This window comes from Protopterus annectens, chromosome 2.part0 (assembly GCF_019279795.1).
Source record: "Protopterus annectens isolate FY-2018-M chromosome 2.part0, PAN1.0, whole genome shotgun sequence".
In the NCBI taxonomy this organism is placed as follows: domain Eukaryota; kingdom Metazoa; phylum Chordata; order Ceratodontiformes; family Protopteridae; genus Protopterus; species Protopterus annectens.
This window is the reverse complement of record NC_056728.1, coordinates 1,728,380,571-1,728,405,679: the sequence shown is the minus strand read 5'-3', so window position 1 is coordinate 1,728,405,679 and position 25,109 is coordinate 1,728,380,571. Positions and strand designations below refer to the sequence as shown.

General features: G+C 37.6%; 1 protein-coding gene across 1 annotated transcript in view; it reads right to left on the bottom strand.

The window, feature by feature from the left end:
- Positions 1-25,109, bottom strand: part of EPHA8 (EPH receptor A8) — a 2,987,396-nt gene that overhangs the window by 157,600 nt on the left and 2,804,687 nt on the right. Inside the window, exon 13 of the mRNA XM_044061766.1 lies at positions 13,962-14,171. Coding sequence (XP_043917701.1) covers positions 13,962-14,171 — 210 coding nt within the window. The remainder of the gene's footprint in view (positions 1-13,961; positions 14,172-25,109) is intronic.

The following is a 25,109-nucleotide window of genomic DNA, read 5'->3' as shown; positions in this document are numbered from 1 at the left end:
TATGTTTTCCTTCCACCTTTGACTCACCGCCCTGTCCCTAACCCCTGTGGCTACTTACTTTTTGTTTCTTAGCTTGTGTCTCTACGCCTACCCTTACTGATTGTTTTTCATAGCCTCATCCTCGGTCTTCCTTTCCTGGCTCTTCCCGCTCTTTTCGCCCTGTGGACTCACTCAGCTCCCCTACCCTGCTCCCATTTCCCACCCGCTCCACTACCTCTACATTTAAACCCCAATAACCACACCCACTCCAATCAGCCTCAATCTTCCCCACCCCCTTCTTCCTGGCTCCAACCCCTACCACCTCTCAACATCCAGCCTAATCATTCCCAGCCATGCAACACTCCATTCATACCAAGCACTCATCCCAACTACAACCCTAAACTACAGCAATGCTAACAAAACCTTTCTCACTTATAACCCATCTACTACTACTAAGTTTATCCTATCTAACCTACATCACCAAACCCTTTAACACTACTCACTCCCCCCATTATCACACAGCCAGTTCAATCCCTAAACAACACAAACACTCCTTTACCTCCATAAGCACTCACATATAGTTCTGCAACCTCTCCCTACTCTTCCCCTTCAAACAATTTCCCATCTACAAACACATTATGCCAAGCCTATCTTGCACTACTTACACAAAACATACAACCCTTAAACCATACACAAAACTCTCTAATCACCTCTATTTTCATCTCTACCAACTTATCACCGCCCTACTTTCTGGTGACATACACCCTAACCCTGGTCTCTCTTCCATCAACTCCTCAACCCTCCCCCCCCCCCCCACACACACACACACACACACACACACCTTCATCTATAAAAACCCTCTCCTTCTCAGCATTAAATGCTCAAAGTATATGTAACAAAATCCCCAACCTCCATGCCTGGTTTCTCCATACCAATTCTGACATATTGTCTATCTCTGAAACATGGTTAAAACCCTCCATAAAAGATTCTGAAATAACTCCCCCCCAACTATAATATCATCAGGAAAGACAGATCCCATAAAAAAGGATGTGGAGTTGCTCTACTCTTTTCCTCTTCCTTTTCAGTTACTTCATATTCTAAGCCTGTTCCCTAATTTGCCAATGCCAAATTACTTCTAGCCCTACTCCACCTAAACAAGCATAAAACAATATGCTTAGCCTCCCTCTATATCCCTCCTGGTGATGACATACCTATTCTTGAGGACATTCTCTCTTGGCTCTCCACCAACATTACAAATGAAACTGTTAACATCAACTGGTCCTCTGTCCAATGTCCAACAAACCTCCTAAATATAAACCTCTACAACTTTCATCAGTTAATCAACTCAATAACCAGGCCATCAAAGGACTATTCCTCTGGAAGCACCCTAGATTGGATTCTGGTATCACACCCACTCCTTATCTCCAGTAGTGGTACGCTCCCTGACTCTTTCAGTGACCACTTTCCTACTTTCACTCGCCGCCATTGTCCCTCTCTACAACTGCCACATACCACCATCTCTGTACGCTCCTTAAAAAACTTTAACCCTACCACCTTCTCTGACTTACTTAAACAATTTAACTGGAGTCCCCTACATACACTTCCCCTAGATGAAGCTGTCACCTATTTTAATACATCGTTTCTAAACCTACTAGACACCTTGCCCCCCCCCAAAGAACTAAAAGAATTAAGAGCAAAACCATCCCATGGCTAACCAAAGATACCTTAGCTGTCATGTGCCTCCGTGATAAAGCCTTGAAAAACCACTATAAAAACAAACCCCCAGCCACCCTAAATGAATACAAAATACTCTGCAAAAGAGTTAAAAAACCTATCACCTCCGACCGCAAATCCTACTATATCACCCTTCAGAACAATCACAAGACTAACCCAAAAACTTTCTGGGATAGTATCTCCTCCCTCTTCAACCCTGGCAAAAAGGAAAACCCACACCCTGATCACAATACTTCTGATACCGACCTAGCCTCCCAATTTAACAGCTTCTTCATTGACTCCATATCTAAATTAACATCATCCTTCACAAATAACATTCATCCAGCTACAGTTCCCACTACCCCCTCCTCCTCAGGTTCCTCCACCTCTCACCTCCCTCTCTTCTCTCTCAAACCCATACCAGTATCTACTATAAAGAAATTTCTTCTAAAATTAAAACCTTGCTCTAATGCCCCTGATAATGTCCCTTCCTTCTTCCTAAAGACAGCTGCTGAAGCCATTGCCTTCCCCATCTGTATACTTATAAACTGGTCAATCCAAGAAGGTTATGTACCCCAAATTTCAAAAAAAGCCTACATTATTCCCCTCAACAAAGGAGGCAACAATAATAACATCACCAGCTTTAGACCTATTGCCATCTTATCTCCCATCTCTAAACTACTTGAAAAATGTATCCACATACAACTATTACCATACCTCACCGTCATTCACCTACTAACCCCAACACAACATGGAATCAGACCTGGTCACAGCACTTCTACTGCACTACTCTCCTTCCTCGAAACTGTAAATAAAGCCAGAGACTCCAACTGCATTGTCTCCACCCTCCTCCTAGACCTTTCTAAGGCTTTCGATACCATCTTCCACCCCCTCCTGCTGACCAAACTCTCTAACCTACATCTTTCACCCTCTTGTATCAATTGGTTTACCAGTTACATTTCCAGCAGGCAACAATCTGTCAGATGGAAGAAATCTACTTCCTCATTCCTCAACACTGTCACTGGTGTACCCCAGGGATCGATGTTAGGTCCCTTACTGTTCAACATTTTCATTAATGACTTCCACCATAATATCCCGAATGCTAAAATAGTCCAATATGCAGACGATTCAGCAATTATCTGTGCTGCTAACTCCATTCTCTCCCTTATAAAACTAACTCAAGATGCCTTCTCAACCACTGAAAAATGGATGCATGATAACCATCTAGCTCTCAATCCATCAAAAACCAAACTCATGTTATTCACCCCATCCAAAAGCATAACTATCGACATAAATTCCTTCTTCATAACCAGTCACAACAACACATCCCTTGAAATTGTTTCCAGTGCTAAACTGTTAGGAGCTCTATTCGATAATCAGCTTAAATTTGATTCCCATATACAAACAAACATTAAAAAAACACACCAGAAACTTGGTATGTTCTATCGCCATATTCGCTTCCTCTCCCCATCCACTAGACTCCTCCTCTCTACCACATACCTCATCCCTTCTCTCCTTTATGGTTCCCCACTCTTAACCAATCTACAATCCTCTATCGAAATAAAACTCTCCTCCTGCTACAAGAAAATCACTAAATTCACCACTGGGCACAGATCCTCCTCCCATCACTGTACTGCCCTCCACAAACTAAACTGGCTAGAGCTTCCCAACTACCTTATCTACACTCAACTAACTCATGCTCATAAGGTCATTTTCAAGCCCTCACTCTGCCCCTCGCTCGCCTCAACCTTCACCATGCACCAGCCTATCAGACCCCTAAGAACCAGCACTCAGAACCTAATTGAACCCCAGCCAACCTGCTCGTCCAGCAGGCAAACTCCTACTCTCTTTTTCCCTAGCCCATTGCTGGAACTTCCTCCCACCTCATATCCGCAGCACCAGCAGCCTCTCCATCTTTAAAACTCTCCTCCACTCACATTTATCATCTCTCTGGGAATGCTCATGTTCCCATCCTGCATAACATCCCCAGCTACTGCCTTACCCCCTTAGTCCACAATCACATCCCCCCCTATGGGAACATACACATTGTAAACAACCACTTATGTTTAATATCTTCTGTACATACCTACTAACTATTTCTTTAATTTAACATCTTTTCTAGTGAATATAGAGACTAAAAATTGTAAACTGATATGAATTGCTGCATCTGGCTCTTCTTTGTATTTCAGTTGTATTAACATTTACTTGTGCTTATATGTACTCTTCTGGTACTTTAACAGACTGTTATTTTATTTCATTTCATACTTTTATACTTTATATTGTATCTATGGAGCTTTTCTCCCCAGGACCCCATTGAAAATGGGCTCATTCGGCCCAATGGACCATCCTGGCAAACAAACTTCAAATAAAATAAATAAATAAAATCTCTCTGGCCGTTACTTCATCCCATTTCATATCCTGTACATTTGAACTTCTTATTCTTTCTTTTACTTCTTCTATCCGTTTAGCATCTTTGTTATGTTCCACAGGATCTTCATAGATATTTCTCTAAAATGTATCTATTTCTTCTTTTCTGGTGGTGTTTCTATTCTTTTTGTCTTGTTTCCCAGTTCTTTATAAAACATTTTTGGGTCATCAGTAAATTAATAATTTTGTAGTTTTCCTTTATATGTATCGACATATCTTTTAAGTTTTTCTACCTGTGCTGATATTTTTAGTTATTTGTGATAGTGCATGATAGATCCTGATCTGTTCTTATACTGCACATTGCTTTAATCACATCAATCTTTTTGAGTATTTTTTGTTGATCTGTTGCCTCTTCTATACCCTTCTAACAGTGACACTTCTTGTCTTAATTGCTTAATAGTTTTATCTTTTCAATACTTCCATGATGACATTCGATTTCTCCCCTTCCTTTCCTTTACTACCCTGTGTTTTTGTGGCAAGACTTTATCTGTTATTAATTTAGTTGCACAGTAATATATCCTATTTACTTCTGTTATATCACATGAATCTGTATGTATAGTCCTATCATGTGTTCATTTGTTTTATCAGCTTCTAACTTTCTGGGTTTTATTGACTTTCTGTAGTCTATTTCTTTCACTGATCTTCATATGACTGTCTGTTTCTATTAAATCAAGCACTCTTCTCTTAGATCATTTTCTTCTAAACTCAGGACACATTTTTTGTTCTCCATTTCCTGTGGGCATTCTATAGAAAATTCTAAAGAAAGTTCCAGAGCATCTTCCTGTGCCACATTCTCTTAAGAAAGTTCCAGAGCATCTTCCTGTGACACATTCTCTTCATTTTCATCCTGAATCATCAGTGCTCTTTCATATGGGAGCCACAAAGCATCATAGAAAATGATGATGTTTATATCGCATGGGATCACCCATTACCAACAGTTCAAACGATAGTTGCTAGAAAACTGGATATATTAGTCCATGAAGAGAAGACAAAAGTACCCAGTGACTATAGTGTGCTGCGTATGAAGAGACACAAAGTCATAAAATATCAGGATCTGCAGGCAGAAACATGAGCAATGTGGGAGAAAGATACCCTGACAGTTTCAATAGTAGTAGGAGCAAAGGGTCTTGTAAAAAAAAATCTACAATTGTATTTAGATATATTACCAGTCCATGTAACCCAGTACGATTTGCAGAATAAGTCATTACTTGGCACATTGCAGGTACTGCAAAGAGCACTTTTGGCTGACATTAAAGACTAAAACAATACTAATTTATGAACTTTGATTGTACTTTGAATTACGAATGGGCTCTATTCCTCTCATGGTATTAGAAACCCAAAGGATTTGGAGAAATTAAAGAGAGAACTTAGTAGTCTATCGTTGCCTGCATCAGATTTGCCACAGTTTCCTGTTCCTTCTCTTGTTGTACAACTCCAACTGAACATTTGTAGTGGTTTCCACTGAAAGGCCCCAATGTATCTTCATATGGAAACTGATCAGATGTTTCCCACTCTACTGATTTCTCCTTAATTTGGGGATCCAGTGCTCTATCCTGCTGTGATGTTGTCTGAGTTAGATATCTTTCACTAAAAGAGGTAGATTAAATATTGGGTGGTAATTATTTAAATTATTTGAATCGAGAGATTGTTTCTTAAGGGCTGGGATAACCAAAGCCTCCCTCAAGGCTAAAGGGAAAATCCCTTCCCTCAAAAATGTGACCATGATCCTATAAATCACTGGGCCCCAGCTGGCAATGGTGGTAGTGAATTCATCATAATCTGGAATACTTAACACTGGCCACGACTTTAAAGGATCTGAAAGACTTACTGCACCACCCTTAGCATTGGCCAGGAGAAGCAGAGTCCTACAAAAGGTAATTATCAGCAAGAAATCAAGCAGCCAACTCACTTGTGCATAATATCATTCTGCTGGCCAAGCAGGCAGGGCTACGCAACCTCTCCATCACCCAAAACACTGCAGCCAGTCAATTACCCTGTGAAGAGATGTTTCCTAGATAAATATTCTGATGTTTTCTGGAAAATCTCTGCTTGGTAATTTTCATAACTTAACTTAAACATTGTGCAACCAGACATCTTTCTTCACCAAAGCTAGCAGCATTTGTTTATTCATGTTACCTTATTCTACATTGATTTTTTTCTTTGTAACTATCAAACTAAATAGGTAACTTTGTCTTCAGTTCTGTAATTTCAGAAATACTGCTCCTTCTTAAACACCTTTGCACAGCCCCAAATCATGGCTTTTTTTAAAATTTCCCCAATTTATTACAACTTGTTTTTAAAGAATCTTTAATGTCTTAAAGTGAAACTGCTAATCCACTTTAATGAAGATGTATTCTTGTCTCAGTACGAGATAAACTGTAAATGTAAAAATATTTCCAATGGGTTATGCATGTCTTTTCAAACCAGTGAGTCAGTATAGTCAGCAAACCCATTTTCTAATGATATATGTATTCGTTTTCTTACACCTTCAATTTTTAAACCCAGAGCTTGAACATATTTATTCCAATTGCAATACCAGCTGAGTGGAATGCCAGTATTTCCAGTATAATGGAATTGGACAATATTTTTCACCATTACTTGCTTTCATGCAAAATGACTGCAAAATTATCTTTCTCTACCTCACTCCACCAGGTTGTTTTGTCTTACATTTCTTGGTTGTTTGGTTTCTAATTTAGTTGTTCGATGGCACACCTCTATGGCTCAATTCAACACATCATCTGCTCTGCTCTATGTAACAGTTCTACTATCTTCTGTAGATCAGTCCCTTTACTTGTCAAAGATTCCATGCCCATGCCATCCATTAATTCAAACTGCGTGCAAAACTTTTTCTTCAGCTACCTTTACCAGAATTTTCTCAGCAAGTGCATTTTTCTCTAGTTCAGTGATTTGAACCATTCCATTGTGTTCAGCAAAAACTGGTACAAAATCAAATAAAGTAAACTCCAGCTACTAGCCAGAGGTGTGAATTAAGTACTATCTCAAAAAATGATGAATTTTCACAGTTCTTGGGTAACTTTTCAATAGTCTGTACACATTCTCAATGAATAACATAATAAAGACCTAGTGAACCAATCTGGCCAACTAAACATAATGTAATATATACCCTGTCTTGTGGCATAGACAGATAAACCCATGATTATAACCCAGATAACCTATGCCCAATTATCTTCAATGGGTGCAGCCTGGCAGGGAAGCATGGGAGTGGATGACTGATGCCTGCTTATGTATCCTGGAGCACTAGAAGCTCACTGTTTTAACACAGTTCCAGAGATAAGAGACGAGCCACTGCTCTGTGTATTCATTTGTAGAATCCAAGGAATCTGCTGCCTTCTGCTAACCATAAGTAAAACTTTATACTGGATTTTGCACTTTTAAACTGTATTTTTGCTATATGTCCTTACTGATTTGTTGCACTTTTTGTCACCTGTAGAATGGACAAGATTCAGAGTTCTGTTTGTTAAACTGAACACTAAACCAGGTTATTTTTTCTTGGCGATGGCTCCCCTGCACCCTTGTGGCAGGAGAGTGCAGTTAGGACTTATCTGATTGAAGGCTGCTAGCACAGGGCTCAGTTCTGAGTTTCCTCACTGTTACTACATAAGCCCCGTATTTGCTTGGGTTTGCGTTTGTTCTAACACAGCTCCACAGAGTTAGGTAACCAGCCACTGCTCTGCTGTATTCATCTTTTTATGTGTAGCCCACCTCAGTACACCATCAAGTACTACCGTACTGGTGGTCACAGATGCAAAAAACTTCAGCAGATACATTTTCTCTTAGTAGCTGCCCGTGATCCTTTTGAGAAGTCCTTAAATTGCACTTAGCTGCTCAGAGAGCAACGCAGCTGCACTTTTGCCCCTTAAACAGTCTCAAAACTACCAAATCTACAATAGTTTCCAACAATTTAGAGCACTTCTGCTAGTATAGACCCCCTTATAGAGCACCCCATTAGTATTAAAGCTCACATACTATGTCTCCTACGCAAACCATGCACTCAGCACATAGACCATCATATGTGGACACACTCACCCGAAATCTACCTAAACACCAGATCTTACAAATACAAACATGCTACTTCTAATACAGCACCTACAGTACTCAAGACACATAAAAACACAAGCACCAGTGTCTCGGCAAATAAGACCCTAAGGCAAAGGTCATCTAAACCAAATATTTTAGTCATAGGTGACCCATTGTGGTTCACACAGATGTCCCACTCACCAGGCTGGACAAGGAGAAGGTTACCATCAGCTGTCTATCGGATGTCAGGATCCGTCAGATCACACATGCACTCAAGTCCCTCAACAAGTACAGTTATAACTCCATCATAGTTCATGTTGATGTGATTCACTTAAGATGTACATCACTCAACTATATGAAGGGAGACATGATTGAGCTGTATGAATATGTGTCATAGGCAAGTATGTCCCTAGCCTTGAGCGGCATTCTACCCATACCTAGGATGATACCGTAATATAAACAAAAAATGATTGACTTCAACAGTTGGCTTAGTTTCTTTTGTCATTTTAAGGGGATCCAGATCCTGTCAGCCTGGGATGACATGGTTGATAGACCATGCTGCTTTGTCTTCACTTGTGACCTCCAGGTTACTGGCTAAGGCACTTGCCTCCCCCATACTGCCTTTTTTAGTAAGATCTCATGAACAAAATTTCCAATGTGAAAATATCACTCACAAATAAATTAAAGATTATGCTGTTAAATGCTAGGAGTTTACATCAGAAACTGCACTCTCTGGAAATACTCCTATCCCTAGAGGGTATTGATGTTCGTGCAGTCACAGAAACTTGGTTCAGGACTGCAGATAGTACCCTGGTCTTGCAAGGCTACAATGTCTTCCATACTTACAGACTGCAAAATGAACATGTGAGAACCAAAGGAGGACGAGTGTCTATCTTCATCAAAGATAAATACATCTCTAAACTGGTTAGACAGAAAAATTCCATTGAGTTAATCTAAGTTCAACTAAGTGTGGATAAGACTGCCCTTCAAGTCATCATTAGCTATAGGCCCCTTTCAATGAACCAAGATAACCACGCTGTTTATTTGGACCTATTTGAGTCAATCAAACTACAACCAAACACTCTAGTCATGGGCTGTTTTAACTATCCCTCCATTGACTAGGAAACATGTAAGTGCCAACATGCTCACACAAAGATTTCTGGACTTTGTTAACACTAATGCCCTGGAACAAGTATTATGCAACCCCACAAGGGGCTCAAATATTCTCGATCTGGTTCTCACTAACATGGGTGACCATTGCACCACAACAAGTATAGGACCCTTACTGGTTAAATCTGATCACAAATCAGTCACATTTGAGTAGCTATAACACCTGAACCCCTCTTAGGTGAAATCAGGCTAAAGCAAATTCACCAAAGCTAATTATACCTTCCTTAGGGATGGTATAAATAATTTCCAAGCTCTTGTTCCCACAGATGGCATTGACAACTATACTAAGGTATACACAAATGCCCTGTACAAACACTTATTCAAATGCACTGACACAGCTGTACCTGTCAGGATCAAAATAAGATCCTCAGGAAAAAAACAAGCCTCCCTGGTGGACATCCCATAAGTTATACAACAAGAGGAAGAAGTTGCTGTTGAGGAATACAAAAAAAGAGGTTCCAGTACTGGAAGAATACCCTCCTCTGCTTGAATAAACAAATAATACAACTTGTAAAATTCGGCTGTGGCGACCCCTAACCAGGAAAAGCCAAAAGACACAAACAAAGCGATCTCCAAACCCTTGATCCGACACAGCTTGGTTTTGTCAAAGGCAGGTCATGCCTGTTAAATCTGGTGGACCTCTTTGAAAATGTCACCAGAGCCATAGATGAAGGCAAATCTGTGCATACAGCCTACCTTGACTCAGCCAAGGCCTTCATCACAATCCCACATTCAGTCAGAATTGATAAACTCTCCCAGATGAATATCAGCCCTTATGTCCTTAGGTGGGTTGCTAACTGGCTCACCGACAGATTACACTCAGTCAAAGTTGGGGACTTTACCTCAACCAGCAGACCCATCACCAGTGAGGTTCCAGAGGGGTCAGTGCAGGGCCGCCTAATGTTTGGAATATACCTCTTAGAAGTTCAGGCCAAAACAGAGGGACTGTGGCTAAGTTTGCTGACAACTTCAAATTAGTTGCAATAATTCCCAATCAATGTCAATATGCTTCAAGAAGGACTTACACAAACAAATGATTGGTGCCAAAGCCACGGACTCACACTCAGTGCAAAAAAAAATCATTATCATCCCCATCAGTAAAAACAATATCCCTGCAGACTATCATATGAACAATAATACCCTAAGTAACAACTCAGTAGTGAAAGACTTGGGAATGCAAGTTAACTGTAGCCTAAACTTTGACCACTATATGTCTACTGTGGTAAGAAAGGCATTTTGCTTTGCATACCTTATTAGCAAGGGCATTGCCTTGAGAGAGAAAGAGGTCATAACACCCCTGTACTCATCCCTCATCAGGCCTATTATTGAATATAATGCTCCCTTTGGTATGTGCCTTACCAGGCACCTGCAGCAACTTGAGAGACCTCAGAGATTTCTAACCAAGAAAATTCAGGGCCTCCAGAACTTGTCATACATTGACAGACTGAAGTCACTGTCACTGTACTCAGTAGCTTACAAACTACTTAGAGTAGACGTTTGCCTTGCCAACAGAGCAATCTCGAATCCAAACCTAATGGAAATGCTGGATATCCACAAGTCAAATGGAATGAGGGTCACCAGCTCCAGGGACTTTAACCTGACCTATGACATAAATAGGACCTACTAGGGAACACTACTAAGCCATTGTATATAATCACTTTGTTTTTATAATTGTTTGCTAACTTCTGTGTAATCTATGTAAGTTTGTCTATGTGGAGCTTTTCTCCGCAGTCCTCCACTGAAAATGGACATGTATCCAGTCGGACTATCCTGGTAAACAAATGTAAAATAAATAAAAATAAATACTGAAGAGACAGTTATGTCTCTCTGAGGTTGGCACTCCTCTGGAATAAGCTACCAGTTTACATCAAACAAAGCCCCTCTATGACCCTGCTTAAGCATTGCCTGGATAGGAAAACTGTAAATTCCTGCCAGAGATTTCACCTATGACCCTCCTAGAGATGAGCAGTCATTGCTAACTAAGATTTGAAGTTTAGGCAAGATCCTTCATATTGGGTTTCTCTAGTATTATATTGGGCACACACATGGCTAGGCTTATAAAGACCTTTAGGTCAGTAGCCCAGTAACCACATATGAACCTATGAACTTGTCTCACTGCATAGGTGGCATCTGCAGGAGTATGTGTGCATTGCCTGCAGTGAGTAGCCTAGCAAGCCCACTCTGCACATCAGTGCACTGCATGGCCAAGGGATTAGTAGGTGTGGTGATATGCATGCACCTCCCATGAGGCAGCAGCTGAGGAGCTTGCAAGCAATAGATAAGAGGGAGTTAAGCAGCCTCAGTCTGACCTATTCTCTAACACCTGACTCTCATCTCCAAGGGGGTGGATGTTAGCCTGGATAGGGAGCTAATGGGTTTTAGAGATCTGCTCTTACCCTGTCTGGGAAATGAAAGGGTCTAACTCTCAACACATAGTATGAATGAATGGTCCACTTAGATACAGTAAGGGTAGTCACTGGGCAAGGATGTGTGGGCATAGCCGGGGATGACAGCAAAATTAATTACGCAAAGTAAGTAAACATACAGTTATACGGTACTAATCATAATAATGGAAGAACTGACCATAAAATTCATCTTTTTTTTTTTTAACATGGCTGAATTATTTAGTGATTTCTGATGTAATGCATGCCCAGTGACTGCTGACAAGTTTTTTTCCCTAGGACTATAAAAGGCCCTGAGAGAAATAATAATGTTTTCTGTTGCCAGTGGCAGATAATGGTAATAAAAGACCTGAGGAGGCAGCATTTGCATGTAAAACAAAATTGACAAATCTGATATGGCCATTTTTATTAAGACCGCTGGATAGACCAAGTGAAGTCATTTCCTTTAACCTTCATAATGTTATTAGTGTCTCAGTCTGGGAGTCGGGAATAACTTATTTGAAATAAAATGTCACTGAATGGTTTAAACTATAGATTATCAACTCTTCTCTGAACTGTGATGCAGACAATTAACTCATTAAGGATATCTGGAAAAATGATGTACAGAATGGAATGGAATTCCATTAATGAAGGATACACTTTTTAGGGGAGTCACAAATTTTAAAAGAAGACATAAAGTATTCCACGAGGAGTGGCCCTCTGGATGACCATTTCATAAGGACCTGAAGCTTAGGTTTTGTGTAATTCACCTGACAAACAGCTTTCTACAACTTATTGCTGGACTTGTTTAGAGACTTTCGATGACTGCTACATGATAATAGACAGTAACAATGAAATTTGGATGTACTGTAGCTGTCAGTGGTTTTATCATCAGCTCCACAAGCAGGTGAGGCTTCGGAGCAGGAATTACACCAGGAACTACAAAAGCACCTTAAAGCTCACAAATGACAAACACGGTCAAAAACTGTGATTTTTTAATAGCAGACATCTGAAAATGATAGCAGAGCAAAATATAGTGATTCTTGCAGATTTAGAGAAATTTTGGTATTGAGAACAATACCACTTGGCAATAGATTTGAAAGGTAAATATCTCCTGCCTGACTGATACAGTGATAACAAATATATGATAATGTGTAGCACCTGTTCCATTTCAATATTTTCTGAGCAGGACTCTCTATAGTGAAGAGTGCAGAAAAATAGAATGCCTTACTATTCCTAGCTTATTCATTTACAGTATGTATAACAGCCATCTATTTCAGTAGCAATGATGTGCGTAGACTTAACTGTAATGGGATTGCCAAACAATTGCTTTTACTAAGGAGGCAATGGGAAAACCTGATTTAAGGAGACACCAGTATACACTAGTGTTAGAATACTGGGTATGCAGATGACTAAAGCAACTCTGGCCAGCAGCAATTGATACCAACAAATGGAAGTAATTATTTAACTTGATGTGTCAGAATTGCATATGTAATGCCTTCTAGCCTACCATAATACCTAATGTTTAGACTCCAATAGGAAATATGACTGGAGATAAGACATTGATTTCAAAGTATTTGTACTACTGGAATTATAGAAATTATGCCAGTTTTTAAAGCTGCTGATCTGTAATTTGGATATATGTTGATTGACCACCAGCACATTTGTCAAGTGCTAATTATCAAAAGGAAAGGGGCAAAACAACTTGGGCTGAACCTCATAGGTAATTTGCTTTTGCAGGAGGTAAGGACCTCTGCACCCTGCACACCCCCAGATCTTAAATATACCTACTCTAAAGATGCACAACAGTGCAGACAAAAGAAAATTCTACTGTCTGTGAAAGTTGATTCACTCCTTGTTGGTCAGTCGTTCAGCACTCAATAAAAAGTACTATCGATCGAATGACAGGCATCTTGTAATGCCTATTACGTTACTACATGCTCTGAAATAAGAGAATAAAGGCAGTTTTGAAATGCACAAGAGGCAAAGCAAGCTGACATCTGAAATAGTACAAGCTATACTGTGTTTGCTGAGTAAATTGATTTAAATTAAATCTTTTTAACCTGTACTAGAATTTTTCAGAACACTAGAAAATTGTGAACTTCCATTGCTTGTGTAATGACTGACAAGCTAAAAAATTTTAAATTTAAGTCAACCATCCCAGAAAAAAAAAAGAACTATGAAAAACTGTTACGTATTATCTTTTGATAAACTGACAGAAATACAATGCATTTTGAATTGACCACTTCCTACCGTTGTGGTGTATGCAGCATCAGGGTCATCTTCTAAGACTCTTGAAAGTCCAAAGTCAGAGACTTTGCAGACCAAGTTATTGTTGACCAGGATGTTGCGAGCTGCTAAATCCCGATGGACATAGCCTAGGCAGGAGAGGTAGTTCATTCCTGCAGCAATTCCACGCAGCATACCCACCAGCTGAATAATAGTAAACTGCCCATCACGATGCTGACGAAAGAGAAAACGAAAGGGAGAGCTGTGACTTTGTACAAATCTGTCAACAGTGGAACATTTTGAGGACCATATCATTGTACTCAAGCATGCTCTATTTCATTTGCATGGTTAAACAGTGCAATTAATACTTTCTTTACTGACAGTAATTAAGTAAATATATTTTTAGTTTTATTTATAAAATAACTTCTTGCAAGATAACTGTAACACAGCTTACATGCTCTGACTTGGTGTTGATTAAGGAAAAGAAACTCAAAGGTCTAAATAAAGAAGGCATTGTTCATAAGCACAGTTATACATTCATTGTGGAATGTATACATTCTGTGCGTTATACAAACAATGTATTCTACAGCTATTTCCAAAAAACTGCCTTACTGCTCAATCCTCACAACTTTCCATCTTGAAAGAATGGTAAATTTCAAAATGCTTTTAGAGTGAAAAATGAATTAAGTAAAAAATATAGTTATGTATTATGCTCATCATAATAGTATAAACATGCACAATATTATTAATGCAGGAAAGAATTCCGTATTTGTTTAAGATGCCAAAAATGCAAGAAAATGGAAATAAGAAAGAAATACGCAATTAAGATATATAGAAATGCAAATCGCATGGCCATAACACATACAACAACTTCCTGCATAATAAAACTCCATCTGTATAATGTGAACTACCTCTCATTGTCCTGAAAGGACAGATAGAGATGAAAACAAATCCACTGACGGATAGATTAGTTACCAGTCCCATTTTGCACACCATACTAACATTATACACCTAAGAAGTAATCCTGTTAATTGCCTTTCTACTGTTATGGTGGTGCATTGCTCAACTTGTCTATGTACATCATGAGGACTACTGCTATAAAATTCACTAGAGGACTGTGCAAAAGTAATACAGTTGTTAATGTCAGCAAATATGGATGGCTTAAGCATTCCCTGCAGAACTGCAGTAGCATAGGCTCCCCTGCCCATGGATCAGACATCCAAATAGTAATGCCTTGAATAACTTGTGGGTAGATGACAACGTGTCAGTCTTGCTGATACTCTGGGTAAATACACTTTGGAAAACTGCATTTGCAGCTGATGACCTTTTAGAGAGCTGCTACTATCTAACAATACAATGTTTTGTTGATTTACCATAGCGGAAAACAGTCTAATTAGCTAACCACTTGTAATGAGTCTGTTTCATTAGTCAATTACCTTCTTATCAAGGAAACACACAAGGGATCTGTCTAACAGCTATTTTACATGGACCATAATATCTTGGAGTCCTTTGGCGTTTGTGCAGTGCAAAATTCTTTCCCTTTTATTTCCATAGCTGAGACAGAAAACTAAAAGCTACTATTGATTCAGGGTACAACTAAGCATTAAGGAGTGATCTGTAGTAAAGACATTATTTTGATATTAAAAAAGACTATAGCACAAGGTACTTAAGTAGTAAGTAGGCCTGCAGTCCAAGTCCATAACACAAGTGAGGAACCTAACCCATTTTCTTAATTAGGTAGGAGCCCTGCCAGGGGAAGTGACTTGCTCAGTGTCACACAGTAGGCAGTTTAAATCAAAATCTGGACAACAGCAGGAAGCTTATTATAAGCTCATAGCCTTAATTGTTTGCACTGCCTGATACACTATAAAGGATCCTTTAACCATGATGGACTGCCATCCAGAACGCTACCTAGTGGAAGAAACAGACCCCAGAAATAAATCATTCCATTAGAAATTTAATTTTTTTAGAAATTTCCATTAGACCATTAGAGTCTATAGCTTTACAAAGACATAAAGAAAACTTCTCTGAATCAAAATTTAAATCCCAAGCTGGAGCCATTAGATTCAATACCCTTTAGAAATTCTCTAGCATGTGTTTGAAACTAAAAGATGCTCCATATTTAAGCAGGCCAATGCGACTGAAAGGTGCACCTTTAAGAGTGAACTAGGCAATCCTATATATAGCAAAGATATCATTAGTACATATGCTCCTACCCCATATTGTCTTAGAAAGATGGGACTTTCTAATATTACGTCTCAGCTTCCATCAAAATAGACAAAATCATATTATAAAATAAAAACACTTTTAAGAATTAACTACATATTGTCAACAGTGTTAGGGTTAAAGATCTGAGCTTGAGGTCTTCATTTCTTCAGTTTGCAGGAGCTGCTCTAGAATTAGTGTGTTCTCTCTGATCTCTGGAGTAAATCCAAAGAAAATCCAAGGCATCCCTTGAAATCCACAGAAAAAAAAGTACTTTTACTCACTTGTACTGCACTTTTCAACTGTGTATTACTGAATTGCCACCTACTTTTAACTACTTTTTAGCTGTTGTAATTGTTTTGCTGTTCCACTGTTTCAACTGTTTGCGGATGTTTTTCCTGCACTTTGCATTTTCTAGTACTTGTGTATTTTATAGCATAGGCTAGATTCAGATTCACTGAATCTGGACTGTTTGGCATTATTTGAGCACTATGTCAGAAGAGTGTAGCAAATGATCTATCTGAATTGGAGATTGTTGGAGTAGGGCTCATTATTGAACATTTCCATTGGCCAGCTTGTTTGAAAATTGCATAACTTAGCTTGTATTTAGGCCGCAAGTTTGCAAGGGTCTGTGCTCAGTTTACAGGGGCTGCTGTAGAATTGGTGTGCTTTCTCTGATCTCTGCAGTGAATCCAAATTAAATTAATGGCATCCTTTGAAATCTGAGCACTGAAACCAGCCATCTTACATTAAGAAGTCCCCCTGCACCCCTGTGGCAGAAGAGTGTTGCAAAGGTCCCAACCGAGTTGGAGATTGTTGGAATAAGGCTCAGTACTGAGCATTTCCATTGGCCAGTTTGAACATTGCTTAACTTGATTTAAATAAAGGTTCTCACGGTTTCTACTGCCCTGCATTTGTGTGGGTTTGCATCTGTTTTAACACAGCTCCACAGAGTTCGGTGACCATCCATTGTTTTACTATCTTCATCTGAGCAATCTGAGGCATCTGTTTGCATATAACACACCTTCACCCAGCACTGTACAGTGCAGGTAACCATTGGCGGTTATAGATGCAAAAGCTAAAGTGGATTTATTTTCCCTTAGAAGCTGCCTGTGCTCCAACTGAGGAGTCCCTTAAATTGCAGTTAGCTGCTTGGACAGCACCTCATCTCTGCTTCACATGGATGGAGAGCCTATTCCAGAGAATGGGTAGTCTCCAGGATCTATACCTTTCTCTCCAGCAGGTCCTATTTATATCACAGGCAAGTTTTAAGTCCTTATAATGGGTAATCCTGGTTCAGTTTATTTAGCAGATATACAAAAGGTCCATCAGAGTGGGATGTGACAATGCCTTATATACCAGGCATAGATCTCCCCTCAACAGCCTGTAGGAGACAGAATACAGGAATAGGGCCTTGATGTGGTCTGCGTAGGACATAGTACTTATGCCCTGTATTCTTTTAGTGAGGAACCTCTGTGGATGTTCTAATTCTTGGACATGCCTGGTTAGGTACATACTGGGGGGAGGGGTGCTGTACTCAATGATGGGTCTGATGAATACAGTGGAATAATGACTTGCTTGGACCTAGATGCCATACCTTTGTATATAAGTTGCACAACATAGATTTCCTCAGTACTGTAGACATGTGATAGTGAAAGGTTAGATTACTGTCTATGTGTGTCGCCAAGTCCCTGACTACTGGATCAGCTGTTAGGGGTGTTTTGTCATTATGATAGCTACCAGAGGTGGCTGATTTCCTGAAGGATACTATTATGCATTTCCTGGCATTTAGTTTTAGACCATGGTTCTGACCCCAGTTGTTTGTCTGTCACCCCTTCCTGGAGAAAATTTGTCATTGAGTGATTAAATGGCAGCTCCTAATTTGCAATCATCTGCAAATTTAGTCAGCCAGAAGTCAGTGACATTGATGATGACTTCAGAGAAATAAATTCCAAAAAGCAGGGGTCCCAGGGCCATTCCCTGTGGGACTGTGCTTGTGACTGGCCTCTTTGTAGAGGTGAACTCCCCAATTATAACTTCCTGGGTCCTGTCTGTGAGCCAGTTAGCTATTCACCTGGTGATATAAGGGTTTGTACCTAACCTTTTATGTTTTTCAACAATGTCTGAGTGGGATATTGTGTCAAATGCAATGGCCAGGTCAAGGTAGGCACTGTGAACCATTTTGCCCTCATCCATTGCTTTGGTGACTTTCTCAAAGAAGTCCGCCATTCTGAGTAGGCATGATTTATCCTTGATGAAACCAGATTGTGTTTGATCCAGTGTCTGGAGTTTTCCTTTATCATTATGGATCATTTCCATTATAATTATTTCATGGAAATGATCAATAATGACAACAGAAAACCTCCAGAAGAACTTGTGAAGTTGGGATCCAAGAAGCAGGTTGGCAGATTGTTGGATAGGTAGCCAAGTGGCTTTATTAACTGTGATACAATTTTGCACATTTCCAGGGGAGAGGGCAATGATGTGGCAGATAGTGTCTCTTGTAGTTTGAATGGTGAAGGAGTTTTTTCTGGATGCTGCTGCAGCCAGTGGATGTCCATATTTAAGCTGTGCTAGTAGAATGCCTTTGCCTATAGAATTCCTGATTTGTCTGGAGAAAAAGGGAGACATTTTATAGGACCAAAATAGGAGTGAATTAATTTTCTTCAATAGCTGATCTAGGTGAAAGTGTGGAATCAAGCCACTTACAAAGATATTTTAAGGTGATGACTTGTTCAGTGTGGTTTTCAAGATGGTCATAGATTAAGAAGTGACTGAGAATTTTTCTTCCATTTTGGGGAGGTACCAAACTACATTGCTTTTGTTTTAGAATTATTCAGCATTAGCTTTTTGCCATTAAGCCATTTGATAATAAAAAGGCAGTCTGCTTGTAGTTGTATGGCTGATGAAGTAAGGTTTGAGTGAAATAAGGCCATGTCATTAGCACAAAATGAAAGAAAGACAGAGAGGTGAAGGAGGTCAAGTGATTTAACAGAATGCTATAGTCAACCAGATTGAAAACTCTGGTAAGGTCAATAAAGATGGCTACAGTGAGGTGACCTTGTCCAGAAGGATGTTATCAGTAAGTATCCAGAGCAGAGCCGGACCCAGCACTAAGTGACCTAGGCTTAGAGGGGGCCAGCTGAGTGCTGTATAATTTTTAAGTAATTTTCTTCCGTTAAGGATGTACTCTGTGCATGCATTGTACAAAAAAACTGTTGTTGCTTTCCCCTTTCTAAAGCAACTTGTTACAGAATGATGGTGACAATTATTACAAGTACTCAGAAAGGTGTATTTGTTTGTGTGTGTGTGTGTGTGTGTGTGTGTGTGTGTGTGTGTGTGTGTGTGTGTGTGTGTGTGTGTGTGTTTATAATGCCCTAGTTAAGGATGGCAGGTTAGTTAACTAGCTTACTCAGGCTCATATCCTCTGTTTTGGCAACAACAGCCTTAATCCTTTACATCAACTTCTACATAGCTCTGTCACACGAGCTGCAGAAATGGATAATTTATCTTTTATTTGTTCATATACTGCTAATGGAAAAAATATCTTCAAAACTACAGAAGTGCATTTTCAAGGAATGTGTGTTTCAGTTCATTTTCAAGGAATGTGTGTGTTTCAGTTTATTTTCAAGGAATGTGAGTTTCAAGTGAAGTGATATTGTTCATGCTAACTCTGTTTTCAATGTGCAACTGTTTTGTCTAGCAAATGGCTGTCAGTGTTTTTGCTATAAAATTTAAAAGCTGTTTTAGTAGCACAACAGGTAGCATACTTGCCTTTGGTGCAGAAGGTTGAGGTTTCTACTTCCCCACTATCTAGATGTATTGCTGATACTATAGTGTACCTTCTGAAGTGCAACCTCCCTCCCACCCCACCTTAATGTACTTTGGATGAAATGTTAAACTGAAGCCCCATCTGTCTGTGTTTATGGTAGGTGCTGTGAGATCATTTACTCCCATCTGAGTTATCAAAAAGAGTAGGGGGTTATTTACTGAATATATCCTATTTACATTATTTACAATATATATAATATATGCATTACATTCATTAGCTTAGATTTTACATTTTAACATCATGTAACGTTATACATTAATCAATATTAATTACCCCCGACTCTTTTTTCGACAACCATAAATATATATTTTTTCACAATTTCAGCTAATACCCATTTCCAATTGTATTTTATTTAATTAAATATTTCATTGCATATAACCCATAAAACATAGAATATTTTTTATCCATTTCTATTGCTTCTTCTGTCCTTTTAACATCATAATATCCATATTCTATCATATTCATATTTATATTTTTTTACAATTTTATTATAATTAAATATGTTAATTTGATCTATTTTTTTAATTCTTATACAGTTCAAGAACACATGCTCCATTGTCTCAATTTCACCACAATAGTTACATATTCTTTTGTAAATTCTTTTATTTGGCATATTTGCTTTAATGGGCAATTTACTTATCATTAATCTCCACATAAAATCTTTGCATTCATAATTTTTTTTATCCCATACAAGCAAGGTTTTAATAGCACTTCTTTTTCCATTATCTAATTTTTCCACAGATAGACATAATAACATTCCCTTATTATATTTCCATACCATTCTTTCCTGTCTTTTTCCACATTTTCAATTTTAATTTCCATAATAATATCTTACTTTGATATTCTTTAATCTCATTATTAATAGCAGTCTTACACCTTTTTCCATGTCTTAAACTTGTCCAAACTTCTTCATATTTATATTCCATTATATCAGTCACTATATTTCTGCTTTTTTTCTTTTAATCCCTTCAACACTTTATACAGGTTAAATGAAGCCACATGTACTTTAACATTTACTCATCCTAATCCTCTCTCTTTTTCTTGAACATACAAGATTACTCTTCTCACCAGGTTCAATCTTTATCCCATATAAATGAGAATATAATCAATAACAGCTCTTTTCATATTAAGTTGGGATCGTATATATTCCTCTGCAGATGAATGTCCAAAATCACAAACTAAGAAAAGTATTATAATAACAAAATGTGTAAGGATGGCACATGGCAAGCACTACAAACACAGATAAAATAATAAACTTTAATGTGGTAAGCGCTTTCGCACCCATAAAACTCTGTGTTTTTTCAGACCATTTAAGCAGACAGAGCAAGCAATTTAAATAAGAACATCATTTAACATCAACAGCAAGCTGTCCTATCAGAAACTATTATAAATTAAAACATCACTAGTTTACATCAAATCTATCTTGAAGTATATGCTTTCAGGTGTGGTTTTAATGGAACCTTTGCATTTAAGTCAGGATATATATCTGCATGTAGTCTAATGATCCAATTAGATTCATGCATTTCTATTAAATTATTAAAATCTGCTAAGCGCAATGTCTCTGATAGACATTCAAGAACCATAAAACTGAAATCATGTTTATCACCAAATTCAGATTTATGTCTGTCTGAAGCACTCCTTTCTATATCATTTTTTTCATTGCTGATATAGATAGGAGTGCTTTAGCCAAACATAAAGAAACAGTGCGCTTAGGAGATTTTAATAATTTAATAGAAATGCATGAGTCGAATTACATCATTAGACTATGCGCAGATAAATATCCTGGCTTAAATGCAAAGGTTCTGTTAAAACCATACCTGAAAGCATATACTCCAAGATAGATTTGATGTAAACCAGTGATGCTTTAATTGATAATGATTTCTGATAGGACAGCTTGCTATTGATGTTAATTGATGTTCTTATTTAAATTGCTTGCTCTGTCTGCATATCTGAAGAAACACCAAGTTTTATGGTTGTGAAAGTGCTTACCACATTAATGTTTATTATTTTATCTCTGTTTGTTGTGCCTGCCGTGTGTCGTCTTTGCACATTTTATCACATATACTCCTGCCAAATAGGAAATCTTACCTAATAAAATAGTATTTATTAAACACACCTTTTTTTCTCAATGATATTCTATACATCTTCCAAAATCAACATATTCCTGTCAGTTTTTTAACATCTCTCCCACTGTGTCTCCTTTTTCATATTAATTCCAAATGTTATTTCTAAGATTTCTACTTCTTCCTCATTAATCTAAATACCTTTTATCTCATCCAATGATCCAAATCCTTTAGTTGTACCCTAATTTATGCTCAAACCAAGCATTTTTAAGTATTTGTTTAATTACTTAGTTCCTATTTCCAAACATTTCTTATCTTTAGTAACTAAAAGTATATCATCCGCCTAAGTAAGAATCACTGGTACAAAAATATTCTCCATTATCCTATATCTTGTTATTTCCATATTTTTATTAATTGCATTTACAATGACATTCATTAATAACATGAATAAAATATTACTTGCCAGACAGGCTTGTTTTATGCTACATTCCATTCTTACTTCTTTACTTAACCATCCATTTAGTATTATTTAACAATATTATTCTCATATAACAATCTAAAGGCTTTTATTATTTTTTCACTTAGATTATAATCCTTTAATATACTTCATAATGTTTCATATTTTATTCTATCAAATGCTTTGTTTACATCCCCAATCAATATTTTGCTTCTACTTTTTTATTTATAATATCATCTATTACTTCTCTTAATACCCATAACATTTGTTTACATCCCCAATCAATATTTTGCTTCTACTTTTTTATTTATAATATCATATCATCTATTACTTCTCTTAACACCCATAACAAATCTTGGCTTCCTCTTCCTTTTTTTCCAAAAAATGTAGGTTCCATCAATCTATCCATACTTTTATCTAATCTTTTCTCTTTTATTCTTATAAATATTTTATAATCTATATTACTTAATGCTATTGGTCTCCAATTCCTAATTACCTATTTCTTGCCTTTCTTCCCTATCATCCATATAAATTTCATAGTTCCTATACAAATCTTTTTTCATGTATTCCTTTTTCTAACCATTCATTTAGAACCTTTACAAAACAAATATTTTGCCAATTGTTCATATTATAATACATATGATACTCAATTCCTTCTAAGCCCTTGCCTTTTCCTTATCAAAATCCTTTGAAACTTCATCAACTTCTTCTATATTTATATTTCTTTCCTTAGTCTCATTCTCATCTTTATTTACCTTATTTACATTCCATGTTTGTTTCTCTTTTATCTCTTTCTTCTTAAATGTATATTTATATACTTTTCTATTACTTCAAGTATTTCGTTTTGTGTATTTACTTTTTTCCTTCACTGCTTTCCAATTGTCTTATCACTCTTTCACTTTATTTCACCCTTTTCTTCAAATATGGAGCTGCTACTTTTTTTTCCCCTTATATGAAGTACCACTGCTTATATAACATTTTCTTAATCTTCTCTTGATTCTTTTCATAAATGTCTTTCTCTTTTTCACATAAGTTTCTATTATCTCTTAGTATTTCTCTAAATACTGTTTGCCTTAACATCCTATATTTTTGCTTATCTTTTTCTCTTTTCCTCATTTGACATTCTAAAAACATTTTTTTATGTTTCACTTTGAAACTTATCCACCAGTCAGTAAATTTTTTTATAAAACATTCTCATTTTTACATGATCTTTCCATAATAATAGAACAACTTCTTTTCTCTCTTCTTCATTTATATCAATTTCTTTTAATCTTTCAATTCCTTTACCTATCTTTATGTATTATTCTCTTTCTTTTTTTTCTATCCATATAGCCAAATGGTTTGAAAATCCTGTCTCTGTTCCGTTTTTATGATATTCAAGGGATCAGATATTATAAAATAGTCAATTTCTGTCTTAATTTAATATGTTCTGGGGTCACTTAACACAGAAATCATCATTTTATGATAGTCTGCTGTGTCTAACACAATGATGGCCCCTCCTTTGTGCAGACTATCATAAAAGGATGATTTCTGTGTTAAGTGACCCAGAACTTATCTTCTAGTAACCAAATGGATGATTAATGAACTAATAAAAATTGTACAGAATACAGTGTATGAACTATTTATGACAAGGATCATTACACAGGAATTGTTCAATTACTTTACAGTACAAAGTCAAAGAATACCTGAAATTAACGGCCTACCTAAATACATAAGAACATTAATGACCCAGCCCTCCATCCGACAGTATCAAGTGAAGGATGGGTCACAGAATCTTTGTCTATTTTTGCTGAGCACAAATTGAAGATGTTACTTCATAATGCAGTTGCAGTATTAAGGGACATTTCCCATTTTCTGAAATCATTCTTTGAAAAAATGCATCCACTTAATGGCATGGTGACTTTGGTAATGGCCACAATGGATGTGAAGAATATGTTCACTGTTATTCCCAATGAACATGGCATTACAGCAGTCAAGGAGTTTATGTAATCTAGTGGGACAGTTGATTCTAACACAACAGTAATGTTATGCAAATTATTGGAAGTTGTATTGAACAACAACATTTTCCTATATGCAGGAGAATAATATTGGCAGAAATGAAGAGTAGCTGGGGGCACCTCGTATACCTATAGCTACTCCAATATAGTGACTGACAAATGGGAGCATGAATTTATACTTAATGAGGCTAACCCGTGGAAAAATAATAGCATATACTACAGCCAGTTTGTGAATGATATTTTTCTTATGTGGAGAGGTGATGAACAAGCCTTGCCTGACTTTGTGAGATATGTAAAATCTACAACATCTTTTCTGGATTTTGAAGTTCACACATCCACAACAACAATAGATTTTTTGGATGTCAATTTGACCATCAATGACAAGGGAGAGATTCATATTAAGGTACATAGAAAGGACTGCTGGAGGAATCATCTTCTCCACAGATCTAGTATGCACCCATGGCATATCTACTCACATGTTGTGAAGGGACAACTTTTATCTACATCTAGATTATGTACAGAAGAAGAGACATTTGAGTATGAATCTAAACAGCTCCTGGAATGTTTTAAAGAAAAGGCTACAAGGACAAGGGCATGAGCCATACTGTCACAGAGAGA